The 18341-nt window shown below is 35.6% G+C and overlaps 1 protein-coding gene across 1 annotated transcript in view; it reads right to left on the bottom strand.

Moving 5' to 3' along the window:
- Positions 1-18341, bottom strand: part of LOC149413778 (uncharacterized) — a 46408-nt gene that overhangs the window by 8328 nt on the left and 19739 nt on the right. The window contains exon 3 of the mRNA XM_089644465.1: positions 3824-3917. Coding sequence (XP_089500591.1) covers positions 3824-3917 — 94 coding nt within the window. The remainder of the gene's footprint in view (positions 1-3823; positions 3918-18341) is intronic.

The following is an 18341-nucleotide window of genomic DNA, read 5'->3' as shown; positions in this document are numbered from 1 at the left end:
GGGAGTTTGCTTTAAGCCAGTTTTGAAGAACAGTTAGGCCATGTTTAGCCTCCTTATATGTGCTTGTCCAATCTTGTTCATGGAATAAAATTACAGTGTCATCTGCAAATCTCATTATGTTTCCTTTGATGGGAAGATTCATAAGGTCATTTATGTAAATTAGAAATAGTATAGGTCCTAATACGCTTCCCTGGGGGACACCGTACTTAATTGGTAGAGTTTTGCTCCTTCTTTTAACAATTTGTTCAAATTGTTCTCTTCCCGTTAAGTAACTTCTAAGTAGGTTTAGGGTTGTTTCGGTTATTCCATTTTTTTTAGTTTTAAATGCAGTATTTCGTGGTCAATGGTATCGAAAGCTTTTTGAAGATCAATGAAAACTGCTAGGCATTTTTTGCCTTCATCCAATTTTCTAATAATTGTATTTGTTACATTAGCTATAGCGTCACCAGTACCCAGGTTTTCCCTAAAACCATACTGCGTAGATGATAATATTTTATTAGAATCCAAAAATGTAAGCATTTGTTTTTTTATAACTTTTTCTAATATTTTTGATAGTGTAGTTAAAATACTAATTGGTCGATAGTTTGATACATCATTTTTGGGACCGTTTTTATATATTGGAATGATCGTAGCAATTTTAAGACAAGCAGGAAAAATACCATTTGATATTGACAGATTTATAAGATACGTCAGTGGGTGGATTAACTCATTTTGTAGATATTTAATTGATTTGCTTGATATCAGTTCATTTCCCGATGAAGTATTTATATTTAGGGAGGCTATAATATTTCTTATTTCATCACTTGTTATCTTGACAATATTGAGGCTGTTTTCTTGATTTACATCGTCAATCCTCACTGTATTTTCGATAGTACTAATTGAATTTTGTTTAATTTTATTTGCTAAGTTTGAGCCTATATTGCAAAAATAGTTGTTTATAAAGTCAAGAAGTTTGTCCGGGTGTTCTGTAAAAGATGTGGGAATCTCATCAATGTTTAATTCCTTAATGCTATTGTCATTATGTGAGGCTTTAGCATTAGTTATTTCATTTATGATCTGCCAGAGTTTACGTGAATCATTATTACATTCATCAATTTTGTTTTTATAGAATGTTTCTTTAGCATAACGTATTACATTTTTACATGTATTACGATATCTTTTGTAGAATCGAAGTGTTAGGATATCATGAGGGTTGTTTTTGACTTTTTTGTGCAGTTCATCTCTTTTTCTGATTGAGTTTATAATATTCTGACTAATCCAAGGTTTAATGTGTAAATTTTTATGAGATAACTTTTTTTCTATGGTTTTGGTGTTTGATAGGATAATTTTCTGTAAAACTTCTATAAAATAACTCCAAGCAGTATCAGTATCATCTTTTTCCAGAAGGCTTGTCCAGTCATTCACTGTTAACTCGCATTTGACGTTTTCCCAATTTGTTTCAGACTTCGTTAGGAGTGATTTCTTTTTTTGGTTTACATATGTATTTTTTTTTGTAATAGATAGAATTATTGTATAATGGTCTGTCAGTGTGGTAGTACAAATAATGGCTTGAGTTTTTCTATTAGTTTTACAAAAGATATGATCAATGCAAGTTTTGCTTTCATTATATACACGTGTTGGTTCATCAATAAGGCTTTTATATCCATGGTATGCTAGTGTTTGCATATAATCAATTTTTTTTGGATGGCCATTTTCAAAAATATCAATATTTATATCACCGATGATAAATAGATCTTTAGTTCTTTTTAGTAGACTTAGTTGATTAGATAAGGAGTTGAGGAATGGTTCTAGATTTTGTGTAGAAGGAGATCTATAAATTGCGAGTATTGTTGTGTCATTACCGATTGATATACTTAGACAGTTTGCATTATTGATACAGATCTCTCTGACATCAGCTTCTATATCTTCTTTAATATATACGATGACACCATCATTTTTTGTGTTGTTCATTATTGTAGAGTAAGGGACATAATTACCAATTTGTAGGGGGTAGTATTTATCAGTTAGCCAACATTCAGTAAGAATAATAATATCCCATTTTAAATTTAAACTTTTCATCAATATTTGTAGTTCGTCAAAGTTTTTATTGATACTTCTAATATTCTGGTGCATTATGTTAAAATTATTGTTTATGGATGATATGTTTGGTATGTTTGTTGTTAGTGCGTTATTCATTTTCTCAATTTAAATTATTAAGTGGATTAAGTAATGTTGTTCATATTATTCACTAAATTATTTTCACCATATCATCAAGGTGCTTAATGTAGATAATTTTATCATCTTGTTTTTTGCGTATCATAACTTTACCCTGTTTGTACCATACATATTGGTAATTTTTTTCTTTTGATAATTGTTTTGTTTTCCATAGGATTTCTTTATGATACGGGCTTAATTCTTCCCCGATGAAGATTCGAGATGTCGCCAGATCCTTGATTTCATTATAATTTATTTCCTTTTTCTTATCAAGGAGGGAATCTCTTTTTCTTTTATCGGAAAAGGTCACAAGAAGTTTAGGAGGGGCTTCATTTCGTCTGTCTGAGACTCTCGTGACGTCAGTTATATCAGTGTGTAAGAGGTGGATTCCTGCTGCGGCAGCAACTTTTTTAACAATTTCCAAAGGTTGTTCGCGGTTTTGTTGTGGAATTCCTGCTATTTCCAAACTATTAGATTTTGATAACGTTTCCAAATCAGAAAGTCGGATTTCAAGTTTTTTAATTATCATATTTTTTTCCATTTGGTCTTTTTTTATATTTTCAAAATCTGTTTGAATCGCTCGATTTAAATTATTTGAGACCTCAATTTTTTTTAACATCTCATCGTATTGAGCACTGATAAAATCAATACTTTTAGTAGTTTCTGTAGTTTGTAAATCAATTTTTGTAAATATATCTCTTTTCAGGGTTTCAAATTTTTTATCAATGTATTCAATAATCTTATCCATGTTCAATTTATCTTCCGAAATTATTGGGGTTTTGCTACGTGTGCTAGACATCACTATTTTAGTAAGTTCACAAATGCCCCTCTTTAATTATGCTTGATGAAAAATTGATGGTGGCAATCACTATTTAATATTTGTTTTATTGCATAGACAAAGTCACTCAACTTGACATTTAATATTTTTTTTACTTTAATTAGTTTTTGCGCAAAAATCACTCACACTTTGAAATCTTAACTAAAACTTTTGATCCCACAAAACGTAGAAGGTTTAAACTTTAATTTAATCTATTTATTGTGGTTTTAAACAACTCCTATTAATTTTTCGGCTAGTTTATAAGGGACGCGGAAATTTCAGATCTTAGCACTATAGTTAACCATAGAAGTGGTTCGCAACGTTTGCTAACTTAGCAGGGGTTCCCGGACGGGTCAAGAGAAACTGTTTGAGTGATGCCTTTTGACCTCTCCGGTCGGTCTCTCTAGATTTATCGCCTTGCACCACAGTAGGAGGGATAGATTTATACCTCCGTCATTCTTAGACACACTGACCCCTAGAATCCTATCCCTATTCCTATTATCTCAGAGCCTCCTGTGTGGATCTAATGATTATTTTTAAAAGGTCCTTATGCCTAGTATTTCGAATCGGTTTTCGTAAATTTAATAGACTCGGGAGTTCGCAATTGTCGCAATATCATCAGAAGCTACTAGGAGGCAGACCTAGAAGCGGGCTGACTATGTGGAAGAAAATTGGAGCATAAAGAGGAAGATAAAATTCAGAAGAAACGCAGCCAGAGGAGAGAATTTGTGGTGGAAGTCAAATCCCACCCGAGAAGTGGTGCCATGGTGATTAGATTCAGATTAAAACTACTTGAAAACATATTTTTCAAACCTCTTCGTTTGTAGTCTATCTCATAGGTGGAGGCCATTTTTTCATCCACTGTTCCACATGGCTGTTCCAGCATCTCATTGCATACATCCGCCATCTACAAAAGATTAAAAATAAGTTATAAAAACAATTACAGAAAGATCCATAGCGTTCAATAAGCAATACACAATAATCCAGCCGTAAGGAAAATGGTTATATGGGTAACGATCGATTGCTTAAGGAAACTTGTGTCAGGGTGTTTGTAAGAAAATAGTCTTTCAGCGTTGGTCATTTTATTTCTCTTACATACAGGGTTCACAGCTTATAGTAAAAACAGGAATGTTGTAGCATAAAGTAAAGTAATTTAGAGTTTAAACAATGATCAGTAACGTTCTCACTAAACGCGTAATAACCTCACCAGAGGACTCGTGGTCTCTTAGTTGGGTTGAAGTTTTCCCGACAAGTAATGTCCCCGAGGGAGCTGTTACATTAATTCCCAAGGAAGACCCTGTGGTTCTCTCGACTTGGTATCTCGGATCCGTGCATCGGACCAAATACCGCACGCTACAAACTTTTAATATGAATCCGTGTAGGTTTGGTTCCACCCACCATGTCACAAAATAATAAATAGTTGCATGATATTTCACTAATTAGCCAAGAGGGGTGCCGTGGTTCATGGGGTAAGGTTTGTCCGGGTCTTGGCGGTGGATGAGTCTGCCCACCAATTGTGCAGAGTGTCTGTGGAGAGACTCTCTCTCAGAACTTCGCCTGGCACCAAAGGGTTGGATTCATACCTCCGTCACTCCTGGATACACTGATCACCAGATTCCTTCCCAGAACATCTGGAGAAGCAGTCGATTTAAAATTTAATTTATAATTAGTGGGAATTAATTTTTATAATATAAACATAAATGAATGAATTAATTTTTAATAAATGTAATGGACAAAAGAGACATCTCTGGTCAATTTTGGATGGATTTTGCTCTGCAGGTGTGATAACTGATTACCGACACCTTTTTGCATTGATCAGTTGGATTCATCCAGTTTGTATCATTTGTCAAAAGAGGTCTATTGAAGACTAAACTGTTTGAAATATTTTTTGACAGTAAAATGTCACAAATCATGGCAGTGCGTATTATTGCAATGTGCTAATTCTTCATTAATAATTCTACTCTCTTGAGGGCTGGTGATTATAATCTCATAGTGCAAATGCAAAATTATTGTGCTAATTGCTGCCTGCTGCCGAATTTTGAAAATCAAGGAGCCGAACTCAATTGCAAGTGTATTCTCTGGTAAGTCCTCTGTTCATATGTATTTTTTGGTGGCTGGTTTAAGTTATTTTCTCCTGCAGAGTGAATTTATTGATCATTCAATTTTTTTCATAGGGAAATAAAATATTCCCTGATGGTCTGTGTTATTTACACGCCAGATCATCATCCAACATCCTTTCCTATAAAGACACAGCATTCCTAAAGATGACATAGGCCCTGAGTGGAATATTTTCCTTAGGGCCTCCTGTATGAAGCTAATGTGAAAAAATCCTGACATCTGATCGACGTGATTTAATAAAAATTATTAGTAAAACAACCTGAAAATGATCCACACTTATTCATTTTATTTTATTATCGATACTAATAGGTAAAACATTAACGATGGTTTGTTTCATAGAATTTTAACAATTTATCAAGTTTCAAGGTTAAAATTCAAGCTTTGTGAAAGTACTATTCAATTCTGTTATTATTTCATCATTGGCTCGTTTCCACAGAGCTTGAATATTAACTTTCAAATTCCGTGAAACAACCCGTCCTAAGATAAATTAAGAAATACCTGTTTATTAAATAAATATAATGAAATAACATTTTGACGTGCTTCACAAAATCCAATTTAATTTTTGTTTAGTTGATGTTTCTGCCAATGTGGCGGTTTGTCGATACAAAAAGAACTTATAAAGACATCTGTTAAGATTTCTGATACAAAAGGACATAAAACGACTTCTGTCTCAGTTGGTGCCGTAAAAGGCACAAACCTACTCTCCTGCTATCGATATACTGATACAAAAGGACATAAACGACTTCTGTCTCAGTTGGTGCCGTAAAGGGCACAAACCTACTCTACTGCTATCGATATACTGATACAAAAGGACATAAAACGACTTCTGTCTCAGTTGGTGCCGTAAAGGGCACAAACCTACTCTACTGCTATCGATGTACCATAGCACACAAATACACGAGGGGTTAACTGTTTTATAAAATAAATAGTAGGTAAGCGAAACAACTGTTAGATGAAGGTTAGAAAACAAAAATAAACCTTAAGCCTCCTTGGTCGAGAGGTAAGGCATTCGACTAGCAATCCTAAGGTCAAGAGTTCAAATTCGGGCGTGCGCAAGTAAATTTTATTGATGAGTTTGTGTTATTTCACAATTTTTTAATTCAAAATATGTAATATATACTTTCAGTATCGCCCTGATGTATGACCACCATTCACAATCGAAACGTTGTTTGAAATAGCTTTAGCCGTGTTTGGTGACCAGATCTGAATAGCCAGGTACTCTCCCACCTTCATACCCTCTCCACTTCCACAACCCTCTCAACATACGGGACGCCATGGTCTTACTGGCTCAAGACGGTCGGGAGCAGTTGGGACTCTTCGGAGGTATTCAAAATTATAATAAAATAAAATATTTATATATTTATGGAAGTTTCCTTAGTTCCCGCACCTTGGCAGCTTTATTCGGCGTTTTCTGCGATCCCTTTTCAATCATTTGGCATATAAAGCATTTTCCGGACAACTTCTGAATACCGTCCCAGAAATAGCACGCTTTGGGTCCAGTTAGGTGAGAATACATTCATCATAAAGCTTAATAAATATCCCTCTACAAGCCACGTCCACTGTCCAGTCGGCTGACGTGAGCTCCCATTACTCGAGCCATCATTAGCGCTCAAAGCTGAGAACCGAACAGATACTAAACAAGGTTCGCGGTTGTAGCGGTGTAAGTCACTCACGTAATTCATCATCAGCTGTAGGCAGACTGATAGAACCTAAGCGCAAGCCAAATACTAAGTTTGGTGATCGCGCTTTCGGAGTATCTGGGCCGAAGGCTTGGAATAAACTCCCTCCGGAACTAAGATCCATAAAAAGTCCAACAGAATTCAGGTCTAAACTAAAAACTTACCTTTTTAAGCTGTGAGAAAGTCCAGTTATATCCAATTTTTCAATTATGTCCTAAATCCTTTATCTAAATTTCGCTAATAAACAAATAGATAAAGTGTTAATCTCAAGTGACCTACCAGGTAAGTATTGTACTGTATATTATCTCCATAAATAGTTATGTAATAACATAGATCACTGTAGAAATGTATTATAAATTTGTACAACGCCCTTGAGGTGATTTTGCACAAAAACGGCGCTATACAAGTTATCCAATTATTATTATTATTTCAAAACTGCAATATTTATTTACTCATTTACTAGCTTGTTGTTCTGGGTTGTGAATTTTATCATCAACATTGACTTTTCTCTACTTTCTATAAACATAATATGCATGTATTATTATATAAAAACTTTCCGGGAGAAATTTTTTAAATGCTAGTGAAAACTATATCAAAATCCTTTACGTAGTTTAGAATCACTAAGGGTACAAACAGACATACATGGATTGCTACTTTATTTTATACTGCTTAGAAATTAACATCGTATTGGGCTTTTGCAATAAGATAAATTCAATTGAAAATATAAATAAAGAAATATTTTAAAAATAAAGCATAACATACAATTATCACGGCTGAAGAACACTTGAAATAATTTATTTTTTTTAAATACTAGGAATACTTAAGCAAGTGGATAGATTGCGATAACTTGTCATTTATACTATCTAAAAAGTGGTGAATTAATTTGAATATAAATGTGTCAAAATTCAAAACGAACATATATCAGCGGAATCTATAAATCATTGGCAAATCTAATTCTCTCCATGACAGAATTTAACACGAAATTATTCTTGTGAATGTATTTGTTCCATATTTTTCCCCTATTTATAAGTCAAAATATTTGTAAATGTTTTTAACTGCTGTTTAAGTCAATTCGTGAGAAATAGTTTGGATGTAGGTGAATTCTCTAGTTGATGTTTTGTATATTCTTGTCAATTGATATCTGTATCTGTTTTTTCTTCTAAATAAAAAGATATAGTATGCAAATTCACATAGTTGATTTCATTTAAAGAAATACCAATTTCGAAATTAATAAAGCGTAAAAACCCCTTTTTTCCAATCAATACTATGTTTTTGTGTAGTCTAGTAGTAGCGTAGTATTAGAGAGTTCTATTTTTTATCTCTTATTATATAAAAATCACGTGTCACTGTGTTCGTACACGCTAATCTCCGAAACCGCCCAACCAATTTCAATAAAAAAATTTAAATGTGTATGGTTGGTTCCAGCTTGAAATACAGGATAATTTTGGACCAAAAAAAAAATTCATACAACCACAATTTTTAAATTTCCTATACAGAAGGCAGTCTGTGGCAGGACAACGTCTAATATTATAAAATGCATTCCAAATTTGATTGGTTGAATTAAATTCTAGCTGGTTTTAACACCTGTGAAAGAAGAAACATTGCGGGGATCTACTAGTACGTTATGTAAAGATGAATGTATGCTTGTTTGTTTGTTTGTTTGGTTGTCCCCTATAGTCTCAAAAACTACTAGACCGAATTCGCTGAAAATTACAACGTTTAACGTTTGTTCTTTATTGACTTGAAGGCATTATTTCTGCACTGGAATGAGATACAAAGTCGAATTGAAGTCGACATAAAGTATTTTTTAACTGTAACATTGCGGATTTGATGATACTACGTCAAGTGAATGGTAGAAAAGAATGAAGACACGAATCAAACAATTATTTGTAGTAAAATGCAGCGTAGGTACGTCATGAATGAAGAAAGAGGAGAATGATTGACTTTCGTCTGTTTCGAAGACTTGAAAAATAGGACTTTTAAAGAAGCCAAAGACGCCTGAGGAAGACTTGGCACAATCAAGTGAAACAAATACGTACTACAATACAATAATATTATTTCCATCTTAAAAATGTACCCAATTGTCAGATGCTCTAGAATTCAAAACTTCAAAACTTTACCCTGAATCCAGAAGTACCCGAGCAATAGCTAGTTGTTTTATAAAAATTACGTTTTTGACATTTGACAAGTAAAAACTACGCCATTAATAAAAATGGAACGATACACGCTTCAACATCGCATTGAAATTATTAAAATTCACTTGAGTGAATCAAATGCAAATCATCTCGAGTGATGAGGCCCATTTCCACCTCGGTGGCTTCGTCAACAAGCAAAATTGTCGCATCTGGGGCTTGAAAAACCCAAGAATTATTGTTGAAAAACCTCTCTATCCTCAACGTGTGACTGTTTGGTGAGGTTTATGGTCCGGCGGAGTCATTGGACCTTACTTTTCGAAAATGAGGCTGGAGCAATTGTTACGGTGAATGGATTGCGCTATCGAGAGATGATTCATGATTTTTTATGGCCGGAATTGGATGGTATTGATCTGGACAACGTTTACTATCAACAAGACGGCGCTACGTGCCATACAAGCAACGAAACCATTGATCTTTTACGATTGAATATCAAAATAATACCTCTTATTGGAAAATCCTGTTTAATAAATTTGTAATAATTGGAAAGAAATATCATTATCAACAACGGTGAAATAAGACAAATAGAAATTGTGGTATTTTTAGACAATAAAGTTGGTTAACTATGCGTTTTTAACGCCTTATCGCCATTTTCGCACACGTGATTCTTTAAAATTACACGAGGTTGCTCGTATTTATTAAATTAATTTACTATGATATTCCGAAGTGGCCACGTACCCCATACACGAGTTGGGGTAAGGTTGAAATTGAATTGACAGACTTGATTTACCAAAAAAGCGTTATAGCTAAAAGGCGCATTATATAATGTTGTATTTTATTTATACTGTAGCGTCGAGAAAAATCTAGATTAACTAATTAATAATAAACCGCTCGACCTACTTAGTACCTACTCCCGAATTATGTACCTGCAGTCCAAATCGCATCGTAAACAAAGCAAATAACGTACTGCAAGCACCTACTTGTCTATTGACAACATTAATATCGCAAGTCCGTCTTTCACATTACGAGAACTCGCCAGAAGGAACGAGTCTGCCGCCTATGCATAATTGCCACGCTGTCGAAGATTCCTGAAACATATAGACTGTGCGAGTGCCTAGGATTTAGTTGCCATTTACCTACCTACTGTTGCCATCGGCCGTATAGTATAAATAAGCCCGACGCAGCGAGTCAGTCAGTCAGTCATCAATCTGCCGCCAGTGGATAAATCTCACGAGTGACGATCGGTGCGCCCCGCGCCCCTCCGCGAAGGACATATACCCGGCTTCGCCCGTACCATAATGGACTCTATCGGGACATCATCATAGCGCCTTGTCCAGATCGCCGTTCCTGGAAAGCGCTACTCGGACTACAAGCGCCCTGGTTCCAGTGTCTCTGACCAGCGCTTCTTCCACGCCATCATGACCATCACGAGGATACGCAGCATCCTCACTGGTCACGCCGCTCCCGTTCAACCGCCTACAAGGTCCGCCGCACCTTCGGCCGTCTCGTCAGCACTGGAGTGCCTGAAGACCTACGTTCTTCGCCAGTGCCTGACCTTCATTGAGTCCCGGTCACCAGCGCCCGGCGTCGACTCACTGACCCGCGCTTGACCTGCCATCACAGCCAGCATCCGGTGTATTCTTCTGTCCAGCGTCAACTCTCTTTACGGCTACACTGACTCAATAAACACAGTGAACTTCACCACACGCCTTTCATTCCGTGCCTTCACCAACTGATCCCCACAATACCAAAGACCGACTTCAGAATAAAATACTTGCGGCAATGATGTCGTCTAAATCGTTAATAACGACAGTACAATTAGTTTTAGATATCTCCAAAAATGACGAAGTTATGAGCTTTCTAAGTGAACTTGGGTAAAGCGTTGGTAACAAATGTCACAATATTTTGACAGCTTAAATCATCGGTACTATTGTTATTTTCCAAAAAAAGTCTTTCCTCAGCATGCTCTATTTAATATGATACATCTTTATAAATTTCGTTGTAAAAGACGACCTCATTCTAGGGGGAAAATTTCCAGTTGGCCATCCCAGATAAAGATAGGTTAGGCCTGTGATGGAAGGAGGACGCTGAATTACAGGAAGTTACATCTGCCCTGATAATGGACACCACAAGTTTTTTTGAAACGTTGGCTAAACAAAACGGAATCACAACACCGAAACCATAGAAATAACTATAGAAACCTGTTTATTCATATTTTACACATTAACTGCCGTACGGAGAAAACTTACAAATACAAATATTGATAATTTATTAAGACACTCTTCAAATTATTCACAATCCATTAAAGAATTAATTGATAGGTATCCTGCTAAAATTTTAGTAAAATATCTATGTTTTAACACGTGTTCATAAAAATCTTTTTTTTAAATCATTTCTAGATTTATTTACAGAGTTTTACATTTTCGCATTATATATTACTAAGACAAACGCAAGTGCATGAACACGTGTTCCGATATTATTACGAATTTACTAAAAGTTTATCATGAAGCGGCCTGCAGTCCCGTTTTCAGCCGGATTATCAGTAAATTGAAGAGATTTTTAAAAATAAATCACCAAGAAATCAATCAGCAATCATTTTTCTCCGTGCAGAATTAATCTGATCAAACGCCTCTGTCGAAGGTCACTCCAAGTGGCATGATATTTTTTATGATTTAGCAGGGTTTGTGGGACAAGGTTAAGGTCAGAGAGGAAGACTGATTGTGACCTTTGACTTAGCCGGACTCTCTTGACCCATAGCCTTGCGCCGCAGTGAGAGGGCTGGATTAATACGTCCGTCACTCCTGTACATACTGACAACCAGATTCCTTCCCACCCTTCACACATTTTTTCTTCCCAGAACTTCATCTCCTTCCTTTCCTTTAAAAGACCGTTCACAAACATTTCAAAATACGACGAGGGGAATCATTTCCCTTATCCTTCCTGGAAGTAATTAAAAAAAGTAAATAAAGAAACGTGACGTGATCCAGTATAATCTTGGACATCTTCCTCTTGTCGAGTCAAAGCGTATCTCCGAATAAACAGGCATCTCACATCTGTGTAAATCATCCCGAGTGTCCCTTTAGCCACTCCAATTTTAGAAAACTAATTCCCAGCTTACCGATTTCCAGTAGACAGTGGACTACTACCCAATAGGGTTGTACTAAAAATTGAATTAAATATAAAATTATACATTGTGTTGGGAAATTCTTAGTAAAAACGTGAAATTGGTGAATCTACATCACAATTACGTACGAAGTCATTTGGAGTTTGCATCAGTTGTTTGGTCTCCATTTTACAAAATCCACATAAACAAAAAGCAATTCAAAACGATTTCTTAAAATATCTTTTTTACAAGTCATTTGTAAGATTTAATAATTATGCAGAGGCAGCTTCATACTTTAAAATTGATTCACTGAGTGTACGTAGGCTTCATAAGGATGCACTATTCCTGTATAAAGTAGTTAACAATAATATTCTATGCCTAGAGTTGCCAAACAAGATTCCATTCAATGTACCTGCGCGTTCAACACGCTCTTGTGTCCTGTTCAGGGTTGATCAAAGCAAAACGAACTCTAAACAGAATTATTGCCTGAACAGACTATGCAATAATTACAATAGCGTATCTTCCAAGGTTGATATTTTCAGTTGCAAACTTACCAAATACAAGAAGTCCATAAAATAATATTTCTCTGATGGTTTGTGAATAATGTTTATGTCTCTATTGTTTATATCTCTATTATGATTTGATTTATATCTACAACCTCTCTCCATGGCTATAAATGTAATGTTTAGTAAATTTTTAGTTTTATATAATCTTTTGTTTTGTATAAATTTTTTAATTCACATTCCTTTCTCACAAATTTAATTTACTTATTCCATATTATGCTGTCTCAGTAGAGGTAAAGTCACAAGGAGGAAATCCATAATTGGATTTATTTTAGCTATATAATATTTATGTACAAACTGATTAAATGAAAACTGTCGATTTCAGGAAAGATAATAAATAATAAATAAATAAAAAATTGGGTCGATTTTGTGGTATAACTTTTTTTGATTTTAAGCTTTCGTTTTCGAGTAAATAGAGTCCGAAGATGGAATTTTCAATAATATTGCTTCCTTCAAAAACAATTATGAATGAAAATATTATGAAATAATCTAATTATATCAGTTTGTTACTATTCGTTTGTAACAGTAGACCTTACGTCCAAAAAAGTGTTTTTCTATTTTTCTTTAATTGCAAACCATAATATAATAGATAGATTTGAGTTTTCCACGGCCAAAAGTATTATAGTATTAATTTGTTTTTTTAATCGATTAAACATCTGCCTGATGATGGACGCTGTAATGCTTTCAGAAACGTTGGCTAAATTTTTAAAAATTTTTAAAAATTTAAAATAAAGAATTATACCATTTGTCAAAAGAAACGTCACTATCTAAATGACTATTATTATTATTTCAAACTTTTTTTATTCAGGTAGACACCATAATATTGAAAAGCTACTAGTCAAAGTAAGGCTTGCTTGAATAATAAAGTGCTGCAGCAGATTATCGAAATGGGAAATGGTAGATACAAATAAATTTACGGAACTATGGTCTATTCCATACTTTCTATATATATTTAATATCTAGTATCTAAAAGACCGATGAACGTCTAAATAAATAAAAAATCCTTGCCACATTGGTGAAGACCTTGACCCCAAATCCAACGTTGATTTCCTCATCTTCATGTTCGTAGGTATCATTTTCATATTCGTTGATTTCCTCATCTTCGCGTTTGTTGATATCCTTATCTTCTTGTTTGTTGATTTCCTTATCGTCATGTTTGTTGATTTCCTTATCTTCATGTTTATTGATTCTTATCTTCACGTTTGTTGATATACTTATCTTTGTGTTAAATATGATTTAAAATTTTCACGGCCAAAAGTATTTTTGTTATTTGTTTTTGGGGTGTTATGCCGTGTTGCGCTAACTCCTTCTTTAGCCAACGTTTTATCTTTGTGTTTGTTGATTTCCTTATCTTCATGTTTGTTGATTTCCTTATCTTCACGTTTGTTGATATCCTTATTTTCGTGTTCGTTGATTTTGTTATCTTCATGTTTGTTGATTTCCTTATCGTCATGTTTGTTGATTTCCCTATCTTCATGTTTTTTGACTATAGGTTGTGTTAATCTTACTTCATAATATTTATGTTTGGTTCGTCTTCAAGTTTACTTACTCATATTTTGATCTTGTTTTAAATACAGTGTCATCATTGCGGATGCTTTGTGAAGTCGTGATTTATAAATCGTATTTACCGTCTTGCCCAGAATTAAAACTAACAGCACCTTCTAAAAATAAATGTAACTAGAACATTTTAGAGAATATTTTCAAACTATTTTTTCTTCCTCCGTATTAAGCAATGTTCCATTTCAACGGGAAAGCCGGTGACGACACTGTGTACTGACGTCAAGAGATGTGAACTTCGAGGAATTATAGAAATATATTATTAAACGGTGAATAGAGGGTCGACTGGGTTCACAGCTTGCTTCAGTCTGGTCTCCTGACACTGTCGCTTACAAGAAATGCAAAAGGAGGAAGAAAATCTCGTGTCTGTAAGGTTTTAGATACATTTATTTTATTGACTGGCCATTTGGCAATTCATCAATGTGTAAATGTATCTCTCACGTTCCGGTTCCAGTTCAAGTTGGTGGCTTTGTTGGTCACTATATTTTTATCCCGCAAGAGTTCACGTGATCGTTGTTCCTACTACGTTTTATTATTTTTCATAGTAGTCACCTATTTTTTATGGCAAGAGAACACCGAACAAAAAGCCAGCCCAAAGCCAGTAGGACCACGGCATCCTCAATATGTTTAATGTAATTAGGGAGATCCTTAAAACGGCTAAAGCAATTAAAAACAACTCTTAGTTTCTGAAAGGTATTTTCACCAGGGCGATACTGAACATCAAACGGTCCCTGATCAACAGTCTCATAAATTAAATCCTACATATAAACAAGAAGATAACGTCACCTTGCCGTTATTTTTAAATTTATGTAAGTAGCAGAAAATAAATAAACAGGAAGTAATAATTGCTGGGCAACTTAAAGTGTTATTTCTTTCTTCGCGTAAGAAAAACACCTGACAATCATTGATGCTGCAAATTGCTTTATAAGTTCGGCCAGATCATAGAACTGTACAGGATGAGAGATAGCAATGAAAAATTAAATGGTGTGTATTTTAAAAAAAATTAACCTAGGACCAGTTCATTGACCAATCATCACATTTGACATCGTCACAGTTCGTCAAACAGCGCCATTTTAAAATTGTTGATATCTGAAAGTTCGCAGTTAAGATGAGAAAATACCCTAAAATAAAACCAGAATCTTAACGATAGGTAAAGCAGCCGTGTACAAATATGCGACGCGCGGTCTTGGTGTATTGGACAGACCTGCCTTATCAAAGCTCTAAAATAACGTGGGAATCTTAACGATTTAAGTGATGAAGTCGTGTAAAAACAATATTCGGCGCGCGGCCCGTCGTAATGGATAGACCTACGGTCGACTTTGCCCAAGCAGGCTTAGAAAATCGTACTTTTTGTTGGGTTTACTTGAATTCTCTCTGATGAACTTATAACTGAAATCTCAAACGTTTTTAGACGGATCTCTCGGGAAATTACTAATTCATCGTCTAAAAAAATAAAATCTAAAGCTTACAGCGAATTTTATAGTTGAAAAACGTTTTACACAATTTTCAAAACGTTTTACATAAATTTTTTTAATGGTAAGATCCAGTTTTTATGAACTTAAATATTAATAACTTGCATACGTAGGGATCCCTCTGAAACATTTGAGATTTTAGTAATACGTTCAACTGAAATAATTAAAAACCCCCGTTAGTCTTATATCGCCTTAATCGCCGATTTTCAGCTTGCAAGATCTGTATGCAAAGCTGGATTCCAGAAAGATCGTGACGGAGAAGAAGATTTCGCTTATGAAGATTGTTGAACAAGTAAATGTACCAAAAAATATGGCCAAGTCGGTAGATTGGAAGCAGGCAGGTCAAGTGTCCAGAGGCAGGTCAAGAAAGAGGTGGATAATCAATTCTAAAAAACCATAGAATAAAGAATAACACAAGTGCCTTGTGGGCATGTTTCGTGATCCAAATATAAGCCCAATTTGCGTCTATATTTCTATACCAAACTGTGTGTCTCCATGATTACGAAATTTAAACAGGATGACGATATAAAATTAAGTCTTGTACTAAGTTTGTTTTAATTCATTTAGAAGGCACTTCTAGTTTATTCTTCATTCCATGCTATGAACGAACCCACGCACGCTAGAGTATTGGTCATCGCTAGTCTCTCTAAATAGTATAAAACAAAGTTGTTATTCGCGTCTGTCTGTTCGTGCGATTGGTTCTTCTAAACTACGCAACGGATTTTAAAAGGGTTTTCACTATAATTTAGAGAATTTCTAGCGGAAGGTTTTTGTAAAACATGCATATTATATTTGTAAAAATTAGAAAAAAGGTGTTTTGTAATCAAGAAATATATTTTCGGGCGCTTACATTGCTAACGCTGGCTAAACGTTATGAGATACATCAAAAGAATGTACTACGAAATTGTACATCTTCCGCAATGGCATATGTCTATTTCTTAGGGATAACCCCCGGTAACGTCGGGTACACGTTAGCAAGTAAAGAATAAACCATGAACTTGACAATCAAACGGGACATGAGACCACCGTAGAATTACATAGGTCTGACATACAAGCACTGAAATGGGCTGGAGTAATGAAAGAATGCCAGATGACAGTATACCAACTAATCACGACTAACTTAAAAGCGATCCAGAGACAGGTAGAGGAAGAGGTGAATAGTCTCACAATCCAATTAGAAACGATCCAGAGACAGGTTGAGGAATAGGTAAATAGTCTCACAATCCAGTTAGAAACGATCCAGAGACAGGTTGAGGAATAGGTAAATAGTCTCACAATCCAGTTAGAAACGATCCAGAGACAGGTTGAGGAATAGGTAAATAGTCTCACAATCCAGTTAGAAACGATCCAGAGACAGGTTGAGGAATAGGTAAATAGTCTCACAATCCAGTTAGAAACGATCCAGAGACAGGTTGAGGAATAGGTAAATAGTCTCACAATCCAGTTAGAAACGATCCAGAGACAGGTTGAGGAATAGGTAAATAGTCTCACAATCCAGTTAGAAACGACCCAGAGGGTTGAGGAAGAGGTGAATAGTCTGCGTGGAAGCGGATTGGAGCAGGACGGTTTGAATCGAAGGACCGCATCGTGTAGTAGGTAACCCCGAAAACTTTTCCATCACTTTATGGGCACCGTGGCGCCACGCAAGCACCGGCAAACTAATCGCTTGTTTGGCTTTCCCGAGGAATTCGGAATTTAGCCGGAAAATAACAGAAATGTTTGTGTCCTAATTTCAAACACGCCTCTCTACGGTGGGCCTGTTTTTTGGTAGAATAAACATCGCGCGTCGATACATTCTAACGCAACATATTTCCGCGGTAAAAACTTCTACAACCATCCAAAAGATTGTCATTACGTAGGTACCTACTACAAATTATGTAGCTTCCACGGATAGCCAGACTAACTAACTTATCTATTCTGGAAGAGTTAGGAATATAACGGAAACGGAACATACAAACAAATTTAAAGACGAATGCAATAATTTTGACGGCCTCCGTGGTCGAGGGGTAAGGCTCTCGACTAGCAAGCTGGAGGTCGCGGGTTAAGTTCAAATTTTTTATCTAATTTGTGTTATTTTAAAAATAATAAATTGTATATTTGCGGCTCGTTCCAGAGTGCAAGATACTCTCAGTATCGTTCTGGTGTAAGACCACCATTTAGAATTGAAGTGGCTTTGGCCGTGTTAGTGACCATATCAATATAACCAGGTACTTATCGACATTCCTCCTCCCCATTGCCTTCCCATTACCTTCAGCCTTACAATATACCCCAATTGGGGAAGCCATATTCTCACTGGCTCTAAACGGTTGGGAGTCTTGTGCGGTTTCATATAAAAATACATATATTATCCTAGTTTTTTTAGGATACTATGATCATGTTGCTCACCAAACTGAGAACTCTCATCTAGAGAAGGTCATGGTCAATGGACAAGTGTATGATAGGAGAAGCAGAGGAAGATATGTTGAACAGGAGTGGAGAAGCCTGGTTCATCAGGACTATTATAGTGGAGGTCACGAACTTCAGCCACAATAAGGCGACAGCAAGAAATGTCAGAAGTCCAACTGTCCCGTACCAGTTGGACTATGGGATTCCCAGTTGGGTTATGTTGTGAGGCTGGAGGAATTGGGATGCGGTAGGAGATGGTGAACAGGAAGGTTGGGAAGTACCTGCCTATTTATAGACAGTCTCTAAACGGGGCTGAAGGCAT

This window comes from Hesperophylax consimilis, chromosome 21 (genome assembly GCF_061612785.1).
Source record: "Hesperophylax consimilis isolate HC1 chromosome 21, BYU_Hcon_1.0, whole genome shotgun sequence".
NCBI classification, from domain to species: Eukaryota; Metazoa; Arthropoda; class Insecta; order Trichoptera; family Limnephilidae; genus Hesperophylax; species Hesperophylax consimilis.
The sequence above is the reverse complement of the archived record's forward strand: the minus strand, read 5'-3'. Positions and strand labels throughout refer to the sequence as shown.